We start from the raw sequence: 15,730 nt of genomic DNA, 5'->3' as shown, positions 1-15,730 counted from the left end.
TCATTTTCAGTAAAGCTGTGTGGGAAAAGGGTATGCGGTGAGATGCACAGCTTCCACAGCCAGAGTTTGGGTTTGTTTGCTTTGTTTGTTTTGTTTGTTTTGTTTGGGGGGTTGCAAGAGCAGAGAGTGGATATAGAGAGAGGGAGATGAGTGGGATTGCAGTCTATGATGTGAAATTCACAAAGAATCAATAAAAAGAGTTTTGTTTTGTTTTAAAAAAAAAAAAAAAAAAGACTGCAGCAATTTTCTTCTCTAAAAGCCCCTCCCATACACATTTGGATGGATCTGACTCAGGGCACTGTCTTCAGAGAGAACAGTCCTGTAAAGTACTCTTCCTTGACAGCCAGGGAATGCTTTTCTCTCAGATGGCACTTCTGTTCAAAATGTCACATCCATCACCAAGTGACTGCAAGCAGAACTAGGCCAATCAAAGCTCTTTATTTCATCCCCAAAGACGTGCATAGCTTCCTCTGGAGACAACGAGAAAAACCTGCAAGATTGCAGTCTAACAAAAGAACAGAGGGAGACACTGATTTTAAAGCTCTTCAATCTTTTCATTTCAAAATATTTTTTAAAAAATTTTTCATTTATTTCAAGTATGTTAGTACACTGTCGCTGTCTTCAGACACACCAGAAGAGGGAATCAGATCTCATTACAGATGGTTGTGAGCTACCATAATATAGTTGCTGGGAATTGAACTCAGGACCTCTGGAAGAGCAATCAGTGCTTTTAACCACTGAGCCATCTCTCTAGCCCACAAATATTTAAGTAGCTTTAATTCTTAATATTAAAAAAATAAACTCATAAAGCTTGGCCATTTCCATTTCTGTTCAGACATTAATAAGGTAAATAGAATGTTTTTAGCAGTAAAGATTTTAGGACACAGTCAGAGAAACCCCAGAGATAAAAGCTGACATCAGTTGAACACAGTTTTGGTTTTGTTTTCATAATAACTTTGTCTGGTGAATGATTCATATGGTTCATTTCTTTTCCTAGAAACACTACGTTGTAGATCCAGAGTAGAATTACAGAATAAAACTCAGAAAACGAGAGAACAATCAGGCTCAATTTTGACATTGACTAAGCATATAAATACTTTCTCCTTGATGGCCTTACTGTCAATCAAGGAAATGTTAAGAGCTCTTTGACAGCTTCTTGTTGTTTGTTTGTTTGTTTGTTTGTTGTTTTATTGGGACTAGGGCCTCATGTGTACAGGGCAGATGCTTTTCTACTGAGCTACATTCCCAGCTTTTGTGCCCAAAAGCACATACACACAAAGTAAGAAAGGAGAAAAAAGATACATTTTAATTACTGAGAATTCAAATCTAAAAAGTACCAAATACAAAAAAAAAGTACCAAATACAAAATTCTTAGCTCATAAGGCTAATGTCATGTTAAATAGTCAAAACTTTCTTGTGATAAAACCTGAGTTATATGTAGTTATTCTAAACCCCTCTGTTTCTCCTGTAACAAAGGCCATGATCTAGAGGCTCCAGTCACAGGAGGAAAGCGCCAACACACATGGTGCTAGTGCAATGAGGCAGACGGTGTGTGGAGGAAGCTGTTTTCCTCTTAGGAGAAAGTTTATAATAAATAATAAAACCACTTAGCAAACTAAAAAATACTAGAAGATGTAGTTCATAATAATTTTACTGTTCCCTTCTTAGTGTAATTTGTCCTAATAGCTTCATTTGTTTTAAATCCTAAAGTTAATCTACAGAGGCAGTTTCATACACACACACACACACACACACACACACACACATTCAGAGAAGGCTGGAAAGTTAGCTTTGTCTGTGATGTGTATAGGGCAGATGCTTTTCTACTGAGCTACATTCCCAGCTTTTGAAAGCTCTTCAATTCTCAAGTTACATCACAGAAGGTTTCAAAATCAATAGTACTGTTGAGTTAGTTTTTGTTGGGTTGAACTTACTGCATTGCTTACTGTGGGGATATTGGGGAGAGGGTAATACATCTCTCTACTAAATAACACCAAGAATGACTGCTAATACCCTTGTTCTCAATTAGTCACATACCATAGAACAGGTGAAAAAGTGAGACCTAGTTTGATGGTCTGAGGTCTGTTTAGTAAAGAGCAGAGTTATACCATAGTTTCCCAAACTGAGCTAGAGTCATCTTCTCCTTGGACTAAACTGAAGATATAAACTGCCTACAATTTGTCTCTATAAAATTATTAATATTTTTATTCCTTGTACCTTTTTCTTTTTCAGTCAAGAGAATCCATCCCTTTGAGTGACCTGAAATCAGAAGTGTCACCCCGGATTTCAGCAGAAGACCTGATCGATTTGTGTGACCTCACAGTGACAGGCCATTTCAAAACCCCCACCAAGAAAACCAAGTCCAGTAAACCAAAGCTCCTGGTGGTCGACATCAGAAACAGTGAGGAGTATCCTTTGCTGTGGTTTGAAAGGGTGGCAGGGCCCTACTCCTATGTCTTCATTCTTATACAGGATGTATGGTAAAAGCAAAGAACATTTCTGGGATACCTTTAAACTTGGATAAGTAACCTTGAAACTGCATGCAAAAAACGGCAAATGCACACTTGTGAGAGAGAGAGAGAGAGTGTGTGTGTGTGTGTGTGTGTGTGTGTGTGTGTGTGTGTGTGTGCGTATGTGTGTGTGTGTGTGTCGAGTTCAAAGCATTGTTGCAGACCAAAGCCAGAGCACTGATAAAGACAGAGCTCTATAAAGCTCTCTACCACTGATCTATGTCTGTAACCCTCATACCTTTTTAAATATTTATTTTCATTTTCTGTATATGAGTATGTACCCAAAAGTATATAAGTAGAACTAGAGTTATGGGCACTTGTGGGCTGACATGTAGGTACAGGGAGCTGAATCTAGTCTGCTGAAAGAGTGCCCAGTGCTCTTAACTTTGGAGCCATCTCTCCAGCCCTATGCTTTTTGTTAACAGAGAAATTCCTAACCAGAACTTTTCTTTTTTAGAAAAAAAGTATATGAAATGTAAATGAAGACTTTAATAACTTTAAATTTTCACATTTATATCTTGTTCTAAGTATAAAAGCAATAAATTAGGGGTAGTCAATTCATGGAGTCGTACATGCCAAAATTTGCATTTAATGTGCATATTTTAGGTTTTTTAAATGAAATTCAAACCATGCTTTCCCAGAATTGCAAAAGCAGTGTGAAAAATCTTAGGTTACTTACAGTACAGTTTAAAAGCCCACAGTTTCAAATATAACTCAATTTTTATATTTGTAGTTGTTATTGCTTCATTTTGTTTGTTTTTTGTTTTTTCCTGAAACAGATTCACTTTGTAGCCCTGACCAGCCTGAAGCTCACTCTGTAGACCAGGCTAGCCTTGACTCACGGATACCTGCCTGCTTCTACCTTTTGAGCGCTGGGAGGGAAGGTATACATGCCGCCACACTCAGCTTATAACCCAGGCTTTTTTTTTTTTTCAAAATGTCTCTTTTATTTTCTCTATAGGATTATAGGACCCTGAGTTTAGAGAAAGTAAAAACACGATGTGCCTGGGTTTTAAGGCTCTGGGTTATAGAGCGCCCCTTAGGGAGTGGGTTTGCAGACTCTCAAAGGAGGAATAAATTCCAGTTGACTAGCCAGAAGTTCTGATCTGGTGCTTCAAGAATTTGAAATCACTTACTCTTTTTAATGTCTTATTTTATATTTTGCCTGAGCCTTTCATTAAAATCATTGTCTCTTAAACCATCAGGAAAAGGCTGGAATGCAGCTTAGTACAGTCTTAGTACACAAGCCTGACGGTCTGAGTGTGGACCCATGAAGTCAGATACAAAGCCGAGAGTCGTGGCATGTGCTGTGTCTACAACCTCAGCACTGAGGCTGCGGAGACAGGAAGGGCCCTGAAGCCTCCTGGTCAGTTCGTCCAACCAAATCAGTGAGCCCAGGTTCACCAAAGACCCTTTCCCAAAAATAAGGTAGAGAATGATAGACGATACCCACTGTCAACCTCCAACCTCCACAGGTGCACGCGTGCACGCATGCATGTACACACACACACACACACACAGAGAGAGAGAGAGAGAGAGAATAAAAATGTGTTGCATTTGACACTCTTAATTTTAAAAGCTGTTATTATTATTGTTAAAAACACAGTGCACATACACAGATGCAGGCAGACACTCATACATTTCTGTTTTTAAACCAGTAGGATATTATGTGCATGCCCCATGTCAGCTGGTCTCCTTCGACTGCTGCTCACTTGACACTCACTCATTCCCGTACAGAGTGGCTCCTGCCCTCCCAGCTCTGGCTGGCTGCTGTGCATGCTCACACTCCTTTATTTTCTGCAGGATATGTGCAGACAGTTAGAAAGCAGAGGAGGGAGCTGCAACACTGTCCTCTGATGAGTAGGGCAGGCTGTCTGTGCAGGGATGGCTCTGCCTTCCCAAAGTTCTTGGACTGAATCGGAACTGGACCTAGCAACCTAACTTGAAATGTTCACCGTCCATAACTGAACACTAAAGGAAGAGTCAGTACTGCTCTATCCACTTGAGAGTGGGGCTGGCTCAAGGCAATGGAGACAGGAATATGAGATCACCCATCTTTTTCAACCATCCCAAGGACTCACCTTGTGACTTACTCTTTTATAACATAATTTTGCCAGTTTTGGTGACACTTCTCAGTGTTTAAGGTGATGATGATGATATTATTTACTACTATTATTATTGTTGTTGTTGTTATTATTATTATTATTATTATTATTATTTTGAATTATGTGTATTTGGTAGACCAGGGTAACTGTGATCCACAGATCCCAGGGACATTGGGTCTCCTTGAACTGTAGTTGCAGGCAGTTGTGAGCTGCCCAATGTGATCCTGGGAATCACACTCAGATCTTCTGCAAGAACAGTATGGGCTCTTAACTGATAGGCCATCTTTCTCCCCCTTGTGAATTATTTTAGATCCCTTTTTGAACAATCACTTTAAAACAAAAAATTTGCTTTGTTTTTATGGAACAGGGCTGTTGTGTAGCCAAGGCTAGCACAAAACTCATGATCTTCTTCCTTCTGAGTGCAGGGACTGTAGGCATGCACCACCATGTCTATCTCTAAGATGTTTTTAAAGTTAGTTCATTTATTGTCACAACATTTCTGTTTCCTTTCTGTGCCCTCTTATTTTTTATCACATATTTCTTTTCTACCTCCAAATACCAAATGTTGACACCTTCATTTCATAGTGCTTTGAAAGAAATACAAGTTAAACTCTTTTGATACCCAGAATTTGATACCCAGAATCACTGGGTATCAATAAATGTCATGAATACCATGGAGAATGGAATGATGTTCTAAGATACCCCTTGGTTGGGGTGTTTAAACTGCCTGTTACCTTTCAAGCTTGAAAACAGGTTTTTAAAAATAATCCACAATGTGTACTATATCATCACATTATAAACAAGTAATATTTTCTCCTAACTCTTCATATTGAATCCTACTTGCAAGTAAGTAAGGGCAAGGGGAAGTCTGCACAGTAATTAAGGATGCACAAATTTAGTGCTTAGAATCATGTTAGAATATTAATTTTTAGATGTCATCATTATCATCTAGGAAACTATAATTCTCTGAGGTACTGTGCATAACTTTTAAAAAGATATAATATACAGTTATTTATTAGGAATATAAAATATCAAGATATTTTATAATGAAAACAAAGTAATAGGAAAGACAATAAGAACAAAGGAGAGAAACAAGCAAAAAACATTACCCACATTATCTCAGGATAAGACAAGACAAACTAGTATCCTTATGTGTAGTCCAGCCTCAGGCCTTAGAAAATGGCCAGAAAATGTGTCTAGAGGAAGAAGAGATCAGGGTAGCTGTCTACAGCCCCACTGCCTCCCCACCCTTCACAGTTTAAGCCTTTAAGAGACAGTTGGCAGTGTGTGAGCCTGTACACTCTACAGTGGATCTCCTTCTCTGCCCCACTTACACCCTCAAGCAGGTCAGTGCTCAGAAGGCAGGGCAATAAGAACTTCAAACTAAGCACTTTGCCTCATGTCACAGTCTTTCACTTAGCAATTATTTTATTGTCTTTGTGTGCCAGTCAGGATACCAGATATGAGAGAGCTATTTTTTAAATATAATGACAAATTCTTTGCACTTATAGCAATTGCAATGTAATTATAAGATAGAAAGTTGTTTTTACAGTTGGAGCTGTAGGAGGTAAACAGCCTGTTAAAGATGCTCCTGCCTCTGCTTCCCAAGTCGCAGTTACAGGGCTGCGCCACCGACCCAGCCTGGAGGGAACAGTCTAAGCAGAAGAAAGCAGGGCCAGAGCCCTTAGAGTCCCAGCATACTTGGCAGTTTGGACCATCTAGAAGACCAGCAAAATAAGAGATGGAGCCAGGAAATAAAGAGGTACTGACGCTGTCAGAAGTAATGGGGTAGTTAGAAATCTACCGTATGGTTTAGGATTTATTAGCATGCCCTCACTTTCCCAAGTAATACCAATTCGTGAGTCCATCAGGGAGGAGGGAAATGTGTAATTCAGATCACGACTTGCTTTAGAATAAGGGATGCTATGAATAAGTACATTTCGGTGAGCTAAGTTTTAATAATAGTTGCTATTTACAGCTTGCACCATCCCAAGTGTAGTGCTAGTCCTAAGACATGAGTCTTCAGCAACTTTGGTTGATGAAGAAACTGAGCTTAAAGAGGCTAAGGAACCAACTGTATAAGGACCATCTAATTGCAGCTGGAAGAGCCGACCTCAAGCTGCCAAACTTTGCTGTGCTGGCCAGGTTCCTGTTAGTCCCTGCATAGGCTGTGAACATACGAAACTGGCATAAGCCGGTTAACACAGATCAATGGACAAATGTGATGCATTTTGATTCTTGAAGTCTGAATTCATTTCTATCCACATTCCTTCACATTCTACGGCTACCCTCAGTGCCCATATGTCCTCACGGCCTAGTCAGCAGCAGCAGAACTCTTGCCTGCAGAGTTCTTAAACACTACCACTGAAATAAAGAAAAACTATTTTAATATTTTTAATTATTTAATAACTATTGAAATATAATAATGTGCTTTGAAAGACGAGGAGTATTAGAAAAGTCCTTTCTTTTATGACCTAATTGGTAAGACTTAATCCAATCAGACATTTAATATTTCTTAAAGCTACTATAATAGTGGTTCTCTTGTTTTAAATCTTTATTATATTTATATGTATTCATTGGGGAAGGGTACATGCCATGGTGTGTAGCTGGAGGTCAGAGGACAACTTGTAAAGCTGGTTTTCTTCTTCTACCATGTGGGTCCTAGGAATTGAACTTGGGTCATCTGTTCAGCAGCAAGCACTATATACTCACTGAGCCATTTCAGCAACCCAGTAGTGATGGTTTAAAACTTAAAGCCATAGGCTAGGATCTGATAACATTTCTGACCTCTTTTGTACCAGGCATGCATGCAGTAGATAATGAAAGCAAACACATAAAATAAATAAATCTTAAATATAAACAAAATGTAAAGCTGTTGAAATCCTTACAGGACCTGTGAAGTATTGTGATATGATGACTTAGTCCTCATTGAGGAAAACTTTACAATGACTATAGGTCTAGTGTCACTCTACCAATCATAGTTAGTGTACTTTTAAAATACTTCCATCTCTTCCTTACACAAAACAAGGGAAAAAAGGACATTCTGTGAGTTCCTTCTCTAAAGTATTTTTGAAATGTTGATGAGGCTCTGGTTGCACCATCTTCTGTTCAGTTTTAGAAGCAAGGTCTCTGGAGTGCATGCTAGCAGCTCAACTTGTTCTACAAGGCAGACGAGGCAGACTAGCCCAGAACTAAATCTACCTCCCTCACCAGTGCTGGGACCCACCAGGTCTGCTTTCTGCTTTGTTTTATAAAGCCAATTAAATGAGAAGCTAACATTAAGTCTTATGACTCCTTGGGTGAAATCTTTCTTCATTTGTGTTATAAGGATAATGAATTTCTAAAATTACATTTTAATCTCATTTTTTCTAACCCATGTAAAATAATTGAGACACTTGTTTGTGAAAAGAAGGTGGAACTCTTTTTTTTTAAAGACTTATTTATTTTATTTTATGTATATGAATATACTATAGCTCTACAGATGGCCATCATGTGCTTGTTGGAATTGAATTCAGGACCTCTGCTCCCTCTAATCAGCCCCACTTGCTCTGGCCCTGCTCACTCTGGCCCAAAGATTTTATTTATTGTTATATCTTTTTTTTTATTCAATATATTCTTTACTTACATTTCAAATGATTTCCCCTTTCCTTGATTCCCCCCTCCCCACAAGTCCCATAAGCCCTCTTCCCTCCCTGTTCCCCCATCCACCCCTTCCCACCTCCCTGTTCTGATATCCCCCTACACTGCTGCACTGTGCCTTTCCAAGACTAGGGGCCACCCCTTCCTTCTCCTTGGACATCATTTGATATGTGGATTGTATCTTGGGTATTACAAGCTTCTAGGCTAATAACCGCTTATCAGTAAGTGCATACCCTGAGTGTTCCTTTGAGACTGGGTTACCTCACTTAGTATGATGTTCTCCAGCTCCATCCATTTGTCTAAGAACTTCATGAATTCATTGTTTCTAATGGCTGAATAGTACTCCATTGTGTATATATACCACATTTTTTGTATCCATTCCTCCGTTGAGGGACATCTGGGTTAGTTCCAGCTTCTGGCTATTATAAATAGGGCTGCTATGGACATAGTGGAGCATGTATCCTTATTACATGCTGGGGAATCCTCTGGGTATATGCCCAAGAATGGTATAGCAGGGTTCTCCAGAAGTATCCTGCCCAGTTTTCTGAGGAACCGTCAGACTGATTTCCAGAGTGGTTGTACCAGCTTGCAATCCCACCAGCAGTGGAGGAGTGTTTCTTTTTCTCCACATCCTTGCCAGCACCTGTTTTCTCCTGACTTTTTGATCTTAGCCATTCTGACTGGTGTGAGGTGAAATCTCAGGGTTGTTTTGATTTGCATTTCCCTGATGACTAATGATGTTGAACATTTCTTAAGGTGCTTCTCAGCCATCCGAAGTTCTTTGGGTGAAAATTCTTTGTTTAGCTCTCTACCTTATTTTTTAATAGGGTTATTTAGTTTTCTGGGGTCTAACTTCATGAGTTTTTTGTATACATTGGATATTAGCCCTCTGTCAGATGTAGGGTTGGTGAAGATCTTTTCCCAATTTGTTGCTTGCTGATTGGTCCTTTTGACTGTATCCTTTGCCTTACAGAAACTTTGTAATTTTATGAGGTCCCATTTGTCAATTCTTGATCTTAGAGCAAGAGCTATTGGTGTTCTGTTCAGGAACTTTTCCCCTGTGCCCATGTCCTCAAGGGTCTTCCCCAGTTTCTTTTCTATCAGTTTCAGTGTATCTGGCTTTATGTGGAGGTCCTTGATCCACTTGGAGTTGAGCTTAGTACAAGGAGATAAGAATGGATCAATTCGCATTCTTCTGCATGCTGACCTCCAACTGAACCAGTACCATTTGTTGAAAAGGCTATCTTTTTTCCACTGGATGTTTTCAGCTCCTTTGTCAAAGATCAAGTGACCATAGGTGTATGGGTTCATTTCTGGGTCTTCAATCTTATTCCATTGATCCACCTGCCTTTCACTGTACCAATACCATGCAGTTTTTAACACTGTTGCTTTGTAGTATTGCTTGAGGTCTGGGATACTGATTCCCCCAGAAGTTCTTTTACTCTTGAGAGTAGTTTTAGCTATCCTGGGTTTTTTGTTATTCCAGATGAATTTGAGAATTACTCTTTCTAACTCTATGAAGAACTGAGTTGGGATTTTGATGGGGATTGCGTTGAATCTGTATATTGCTTTTGGTGAGATGGCTTTATCTTAAGTGCACTATAGCTGTCTTCAGACACACCAGAAAAAGACATCAGATCTCCTTAAGGATGGTTGTGAGCCACCATGTGGTTGCTGCAATTTGAACTCAGGACCTTCGGAATAGCAGTCAATGTTCTTAACCGCTGAGCCATCTCTCCAGCCTGGAACTCTTAAGCAAATGAACTTTGTGTCAGTAAATGTAAGGAACTGCTTTCTGCAGACCGCTTAACACAGCTGCGTGGGATTCTATAGATGCTGCAGCCGTTTTGGTTTAACTGTTGTCTGTTTTGGATACAGGTAAAGAGCAGTGCATGAAGTGACCCTGACTGTCTGGGGATGGCAAAGCCCAGTAGAGTATAGACTAAGAAAGCTGAAGGCTGCAGCAGACTGCACACACTGCGCAGTAAACACCACCCCTCCTAAAGCCCTGCAGCACTGCCAGAGGCAACAGAGAAGGAAGCTGCAATGGTTTGCTGCAATCATATTTTACTTCTGTCTGTTTCTGTAAGAAGCTTGAAATGCTCCTAGGTAAAGCTCTCTTCAGTGTATCATGGAAATTGTAGAGAAGAGCGATAGAAAATATTTCTTGTGTAGTGCCATAAACTTTATGAGTAATGTTAATGGCTTCAAAGGTAATACCCAGCCCAACTGTTGTTTAGTAGCTATAAATATTTGGAGTTTCAAATTTCCTGGAGTCCATGTTAAAGGTGGTCTTAGTCATGCAAATATGGGTCCAACTGATGTTATCTGTAAACAGGAAGACTTTGAAGGAATGTTAATCTCATTGGCTGCACATAAAGGCTGAGTTTTACAACTTTATTTCTAGAGCTCTTGGGAAAGAAAGGGGAAGGAAGGAGGAAGGGAAAGATGGGGGAAAATAAAAGGAGGAAAGGAAAAATAGGCAATCCAACAATAGACTTACACTTACTTTAAAATCAACTCCACTGTTTGCATTATTATACCATCTTTATTCTTAGTGGATGCTAACACTATTCTTCCTACTACAGCCTTAAGACTAGGTTTCTGACATTTATCATCAAAGTGCTGTGGCGATGATACCTGTGCTCAGAGGAGCTGTGTCATAGGAGGCTCTGCAAGCTTGTGTTCATCCCGTGTACATTTCTATCCAGTCTAAGGCAAGCACTCCGTCATTGGGAGTCTCACGTCTGCACGGATCTTCTGTGATGTGGGGTGTGCTGAGGAGTAGCTCTACTGCTAGGGTTAATAGTTGATAGAGTCACATTAGCAGTTGATACCATTTGCTGTTTTAGTCCCAGATCCAACCCAGTTGGTCTTGCTTATAGACATTTGCTAGGCAACAGGGATACAAAGTTAAACCAGAGACATATAGACTTTTAATAAATTATCACATCTCACTGTGATATGAGTCACACCTAATACATGTAAGGAGGGGTGTCTGACTCAGATGGTGGCCTCTTACATCACAAGTACATCTGGAGATTATATATAGAGAAAAATATACACTCCGTAGACACCAGATCCAGAGGTTAAGGACAACACATTGAAGAGATTACAGTAAAGTGAGGGGCCATCATTGAACTACGTGAAAGTTAGAAATGAGATTAGAGTGGGCTTCTAGGAGAATTTCAATTAGAGGAATAGAACATTCAGCTTTGTATTCTGAGGGAAGCTACCTCTGTCCCTGTACAGAAAGGCCCAGTGTTCTCTTCCCAGTATGAAAAAAGAAAGAAAGAAAGAAAGAAAGAAAGAAAGAAAGAAAGAAAGAAAGAAAGAAAGAAAGAAAGAAAGAAAGAAAGAAAGAAAGAAGAAGAAAGAGAGAGAGAGAGAGAGAGAGAGAGAGGGAGAGAGAGAGAGAAAGAAAGAAAGAAAGAAAGAAAGAAAGAAAGAAAGAAAGAAAGAAGAAGAAAGAAAGAAAGAAAGAAAGAAAGAAAGAAAGAAAGAAGGAAGGAAGGAAGGAAGGAAGGAAGGAAGAAAGAAAGAAAGAAAGAAAGAAAGAAAGAAAGAAAGAAAGAAAGAAAGAAAGAAAGAAAGAAAGAAAGAAAGAAAAGAAAGAAAAGAGAAGAGAAAAGAAAAGAAAAAATAAAAAAATGATGGTGATGCTGCTGGTGATGATGGTTGTGGTGGTAGGTAGAGGCTAGATGGGAGTTAATGGTACAGGAAAAGCTAGAAGGATGGAGATTCCTCTGATTCACAGTGTATAGACATGACTTTTTATTTGCAGTCCTACAGAGTGAGGTCACGGGCTTTTTCTTAATAAAACAGTTTTACTGTCACCCTAGGTAAATGCCTTATCACTCAGAAAGCAAGCACAAGGGAGATGCAGGCACAAGGAGGACACAGGTGCAGTGGCCCTGTCTAAATAAATAAAGTGTTTAGGCAGAGAAAAATTACATGAACCGAGCAGAAAGGCAGTTGATTCCACTTTGAATGGAGTTGTTAGGCCCTGGTTCATGAGGGCTGTACCGAGAGTCTGGACCAGGGGAGATTTCTCAGCAGGAATATGGTCATTTGGCCACTTGTTTAAATTTTTTAACTAGAGAAAACTGTGAACAGGGTGAATTTCTTGGCAGGCAAAAATGCAAAAGTTTTAGAAAGCTGCGTCTGCAACACTATGAGCTCGAGGTAGCTAGTGTCTTGGCAGATGGCTACAGGATTAGATTGTTATAGGGTGAGATTCACTGGAGTGGACACTGCATTAGTGGAGGCCACTGAGGAGGTGCTGGACGTGAGATTTAAACTTGGATGATGGAGTGCTGATGATTCCATTTCATGTAATAATAGCGTTCTAAGAAAAATTATAACTGGGCATCTTTAATTTCAGTTAATACTACTCAGTTATATATGGAGAAACCACAGTTAGCTCTGTCTTCATTTTTGACTATTGGTATAGATAGGTACAGCCTTCAGATGAGTTTAGGGAGCTATTTTTACATTGTTTAAATTGGTTAGCATGGACTGGAGAGATGGCTCAGCGGTTAAGAATACTGATTGCTCTTCCAAGGTCCTGAGTTCAAGTCCCATCAACCACATAGTACCTTACAATCATCTATAACAGGATCTGATGCCCTCTTCTTGTGTGTCTAAAGACAACTACAGTGTACTTCTATACATTTTAAAAATAAATAAATAATTCTAAACTAGTTAACACAGAAACAGGCCGGCACAGATATGTCTGATTTCATAAGCAGTAAATTTGGCATGGTCTGATGAAGAGCTTAGTATGCTGGAGTGCAGTGCCTAATGAAGCCCTGTGTTGATATGAGCACTCACATATTTTACCTTTATGATATAATTGCATAACGCATGGGACTCATTTTTTCTATCCATTTTATCTACTTTAGTATATTGTTATATAGGCAATTTAAGCTACACTCATCCTTGCTGTGACCCAGTACCTGACAAGAAGCAACTTAAAGGAAGGACACCTGCCTGCGGGGTGGTATACTAACTGTAACACATCTTTGAGTGTGAAAATCACGTACCCCCATATTTGTGAGTTAGCTGACGTGCAGTGACATTCTTAAACTTAATAATTAAATGCAGAATACTTTGGTATTTGCCTGTATTAGTAGAGCAATGCATCCCATTATTTTCGTAAGTACATACAGAAATGTGTGTGTTCAGCTCCAAGACCACAGCTAGGAGAATCCTGTACAAACTCATCTTTCGCAGCAGACAAATGAGGTGACGTCAGAGTGCTTAAAGCATTAGAGAGTTACAGCACACTTCACAACTACAAAACAAACAACCCCAAAAGTGTGTGTATATGTGTGTGTATGCATATACACACTTAAGTATATTCTTGTATTTGTATCTTCACAAATGTAAAATGTGCTCAGTATGATATTGTCATCCATTTATCCAGAACCAGCTTGGAGACAGAGCTCCAGACATACCTGTAGGAGATTCGTTTCCAGGCATGCCTGTGACATTACATTGAGGTTAATTGAGGGGAAAGAGGCTAAACATGGGGGGGGGGGGGGGGTACCATTTCTTGGGCTTGGGTCCTGGGCTGCATCAAAAGGAAGACACTATCTGAGCACTGTGCTCAGATAATGTCTTCTAAAGGGACATTAATCTAAAGATTATTCTTCCCATCATGCTTTAGGAGACAAAACACAAAGGAGCAGGGCCTTAGACCACAGATCCCTCATGTAGTGCAGTCCTGGAAACCATCTAAGGATCTAATAATCTAAAGGTCCTGTTATAGATGATTGTAAGGTACTATACGGTTGATGGGAATTGAACTCAGAACCTTGGAAGAGCAATCAGTATTCTTAACCGCTGAACCATCTCTCCAGCCCATGCTAACCAATTTAAATAATGTAAAAATAGCTCCATAAACTCATCTGAAGGCTGTACCTATCTATACCAATAGTCAAAAATGAAAACAGAGCTAACTGTGGTTTCTCCATATATAACTAAACTATGTGGCATTCATGGCACTCGGTTTCCTGATCTTGGGTGCAGTAGGACCAGCTGCTTCAGCATCTTGCTGCCTTGATTTTCTATCATGGTAGAGATAAACCCTTTCTTTCTTGGGTTACTTTTTTTCCCCAGGATATTTTACCACCGCAACAACAAAACAAAGAAAGAAACAAAAAACTAAGATACTCAGTATTCGTGATTTTTCATGACTGCGGGTTTTTAAGCAAACACATTCAGCTACACCCCTTTACAGTACAGTGTGACCACCTTTATGGACTCTGGGATTCTACCTCATCTTACTGCCATCTATATAAGGATTTGTGTTGTGAGCAATGAAACATAGTTACTGAGGACCTAAAGTCCTTAAGTAACCAAAATTGTTTGCTTCCTTGCTGAACATACTAAGACAAAAGAGAGTGCTTGTTGTAATTGCACTGAGTGTAACTAGGCCTGGCTCTTTCTCCTCTGCTGTTTGCTGGGAACACAGTTATGGGTAGGAGATGGGAAGGCTTGACAGCCCTGTGTGTCCAGACATCTGTGCTCACTCCGTCTCTGCCTCTTGACAGTGTTCTAGGAAGGGTGTCCTTAGATGGTTTCCAGGACTGCACTACATGAGGGAGCTGTGGTCTAAGGCCCTGTTCCTTTGTGTTTTGTCTCCTAAAGCATGATGGGAAGAAAGACTTGAAGTATTTTGGGGTTTGGACAGAACTTTTCTCCAAAACTCTTATTTGCATTATATTTTGTCTAGCATTTTGACATTTAATCCCTATTTTTTAAAAAAATCAAACCATAAAGTATAACAGAAAATTCTGGAAATAACAAGTTTATAGCATACTCTTAGTGACTAAAAGGCAGTATAGACAAGTCTCCTTGAGAAGTACATCTAAATAGCATGTAAAAAATTATTCAGGTGTGTCTTCAATTTTAGGTAATGATGTTAAATATTTATATGCAGACAACTTACTTTTAAAACCATATGTTCATATGTTCATGAAATTTAACTTTAGCAGTTTTTCTTCTAAAGTAGGTGATTATAGTTTTCTGTTATATGTATATATAGATATGTATATATATATTCTATATAGAGGCATTTGAATGTGATTTTATGTTCTAAACCTTAGCACATGTGAACATTATCTTTCTTCATCTTTGAGAAAGAAAATAAGATTGGTTCAAGTACCTAGCACTGCCCTCCATACTGTCTTCTTGGCCAGCTGTAGCATGCTGTGGTAGGCTGGTTTAACACAAACCCCTTGGCCGAGGGGCACACTTTTACTAGGGCAGTGTCTGAGGCTGTTCAAACAGGAAAGGAGGAACAGGTGGGCTGTATGAACTTGTCCGTCCCAGCACTTGACTAGGGTAGATTTGCATTGATTTTGCTGCTGTAAAACTGCTAAAAGTCAAGCTGATCACTTTCCGGAAGTGCTGGCTGAGAGACACAAGTTCTTCCTAGCAGCTGCTGAGAAATGTGCAGTAGGACTACTG

At 39.5% G+C, this 15,730-nt stretch overlaps 1 protein-coding gene across 3 annotated transcripts in view; it reads left to right on the top strand.

Moving 5' to 3' along the window:
- Positions 1 to 15,730, top strand: part of Tbck (TBC1 domain containing kinase) — a 146,671-nt gene that overhangs the window by 111,966 nt on the left and 18,975 nt on the right. For all 3 annotated transcript variants that reach the window (XM_052179226.1, XM_052179224.1, XM_052179225.1), the window contains exon 24: positions 2,233 to 2,408. In XM_052179226.1, the coding sequence (XP_052035186.1) occupies positions 2,233 to 2,408 (176 nt within the window). The remainder of the gene's footprint in view (positions 1 to 2,232; positions 2,409 to 15,730) is intronic.

Source organism: Apodemus sylvaticus, chromosome 4 (genome assembly GCF_947179515.1).
Source record: "Apodemus sylvaticus chromosome 4, mApoSyl1.1, whole genome shotgun sequence".
NCBI classification, from domain to species: domain Eukaryota; kingdom Metazoa; phylum Chordata; class Mammalia; order Rodentia; family Muridae; genus Apodemus; species Apodemus sylvaticus.
Note: the sequence above shows the minus strand (reverse complement) of the source record. Positions and strands in the feature narration are given on the sequence as shown.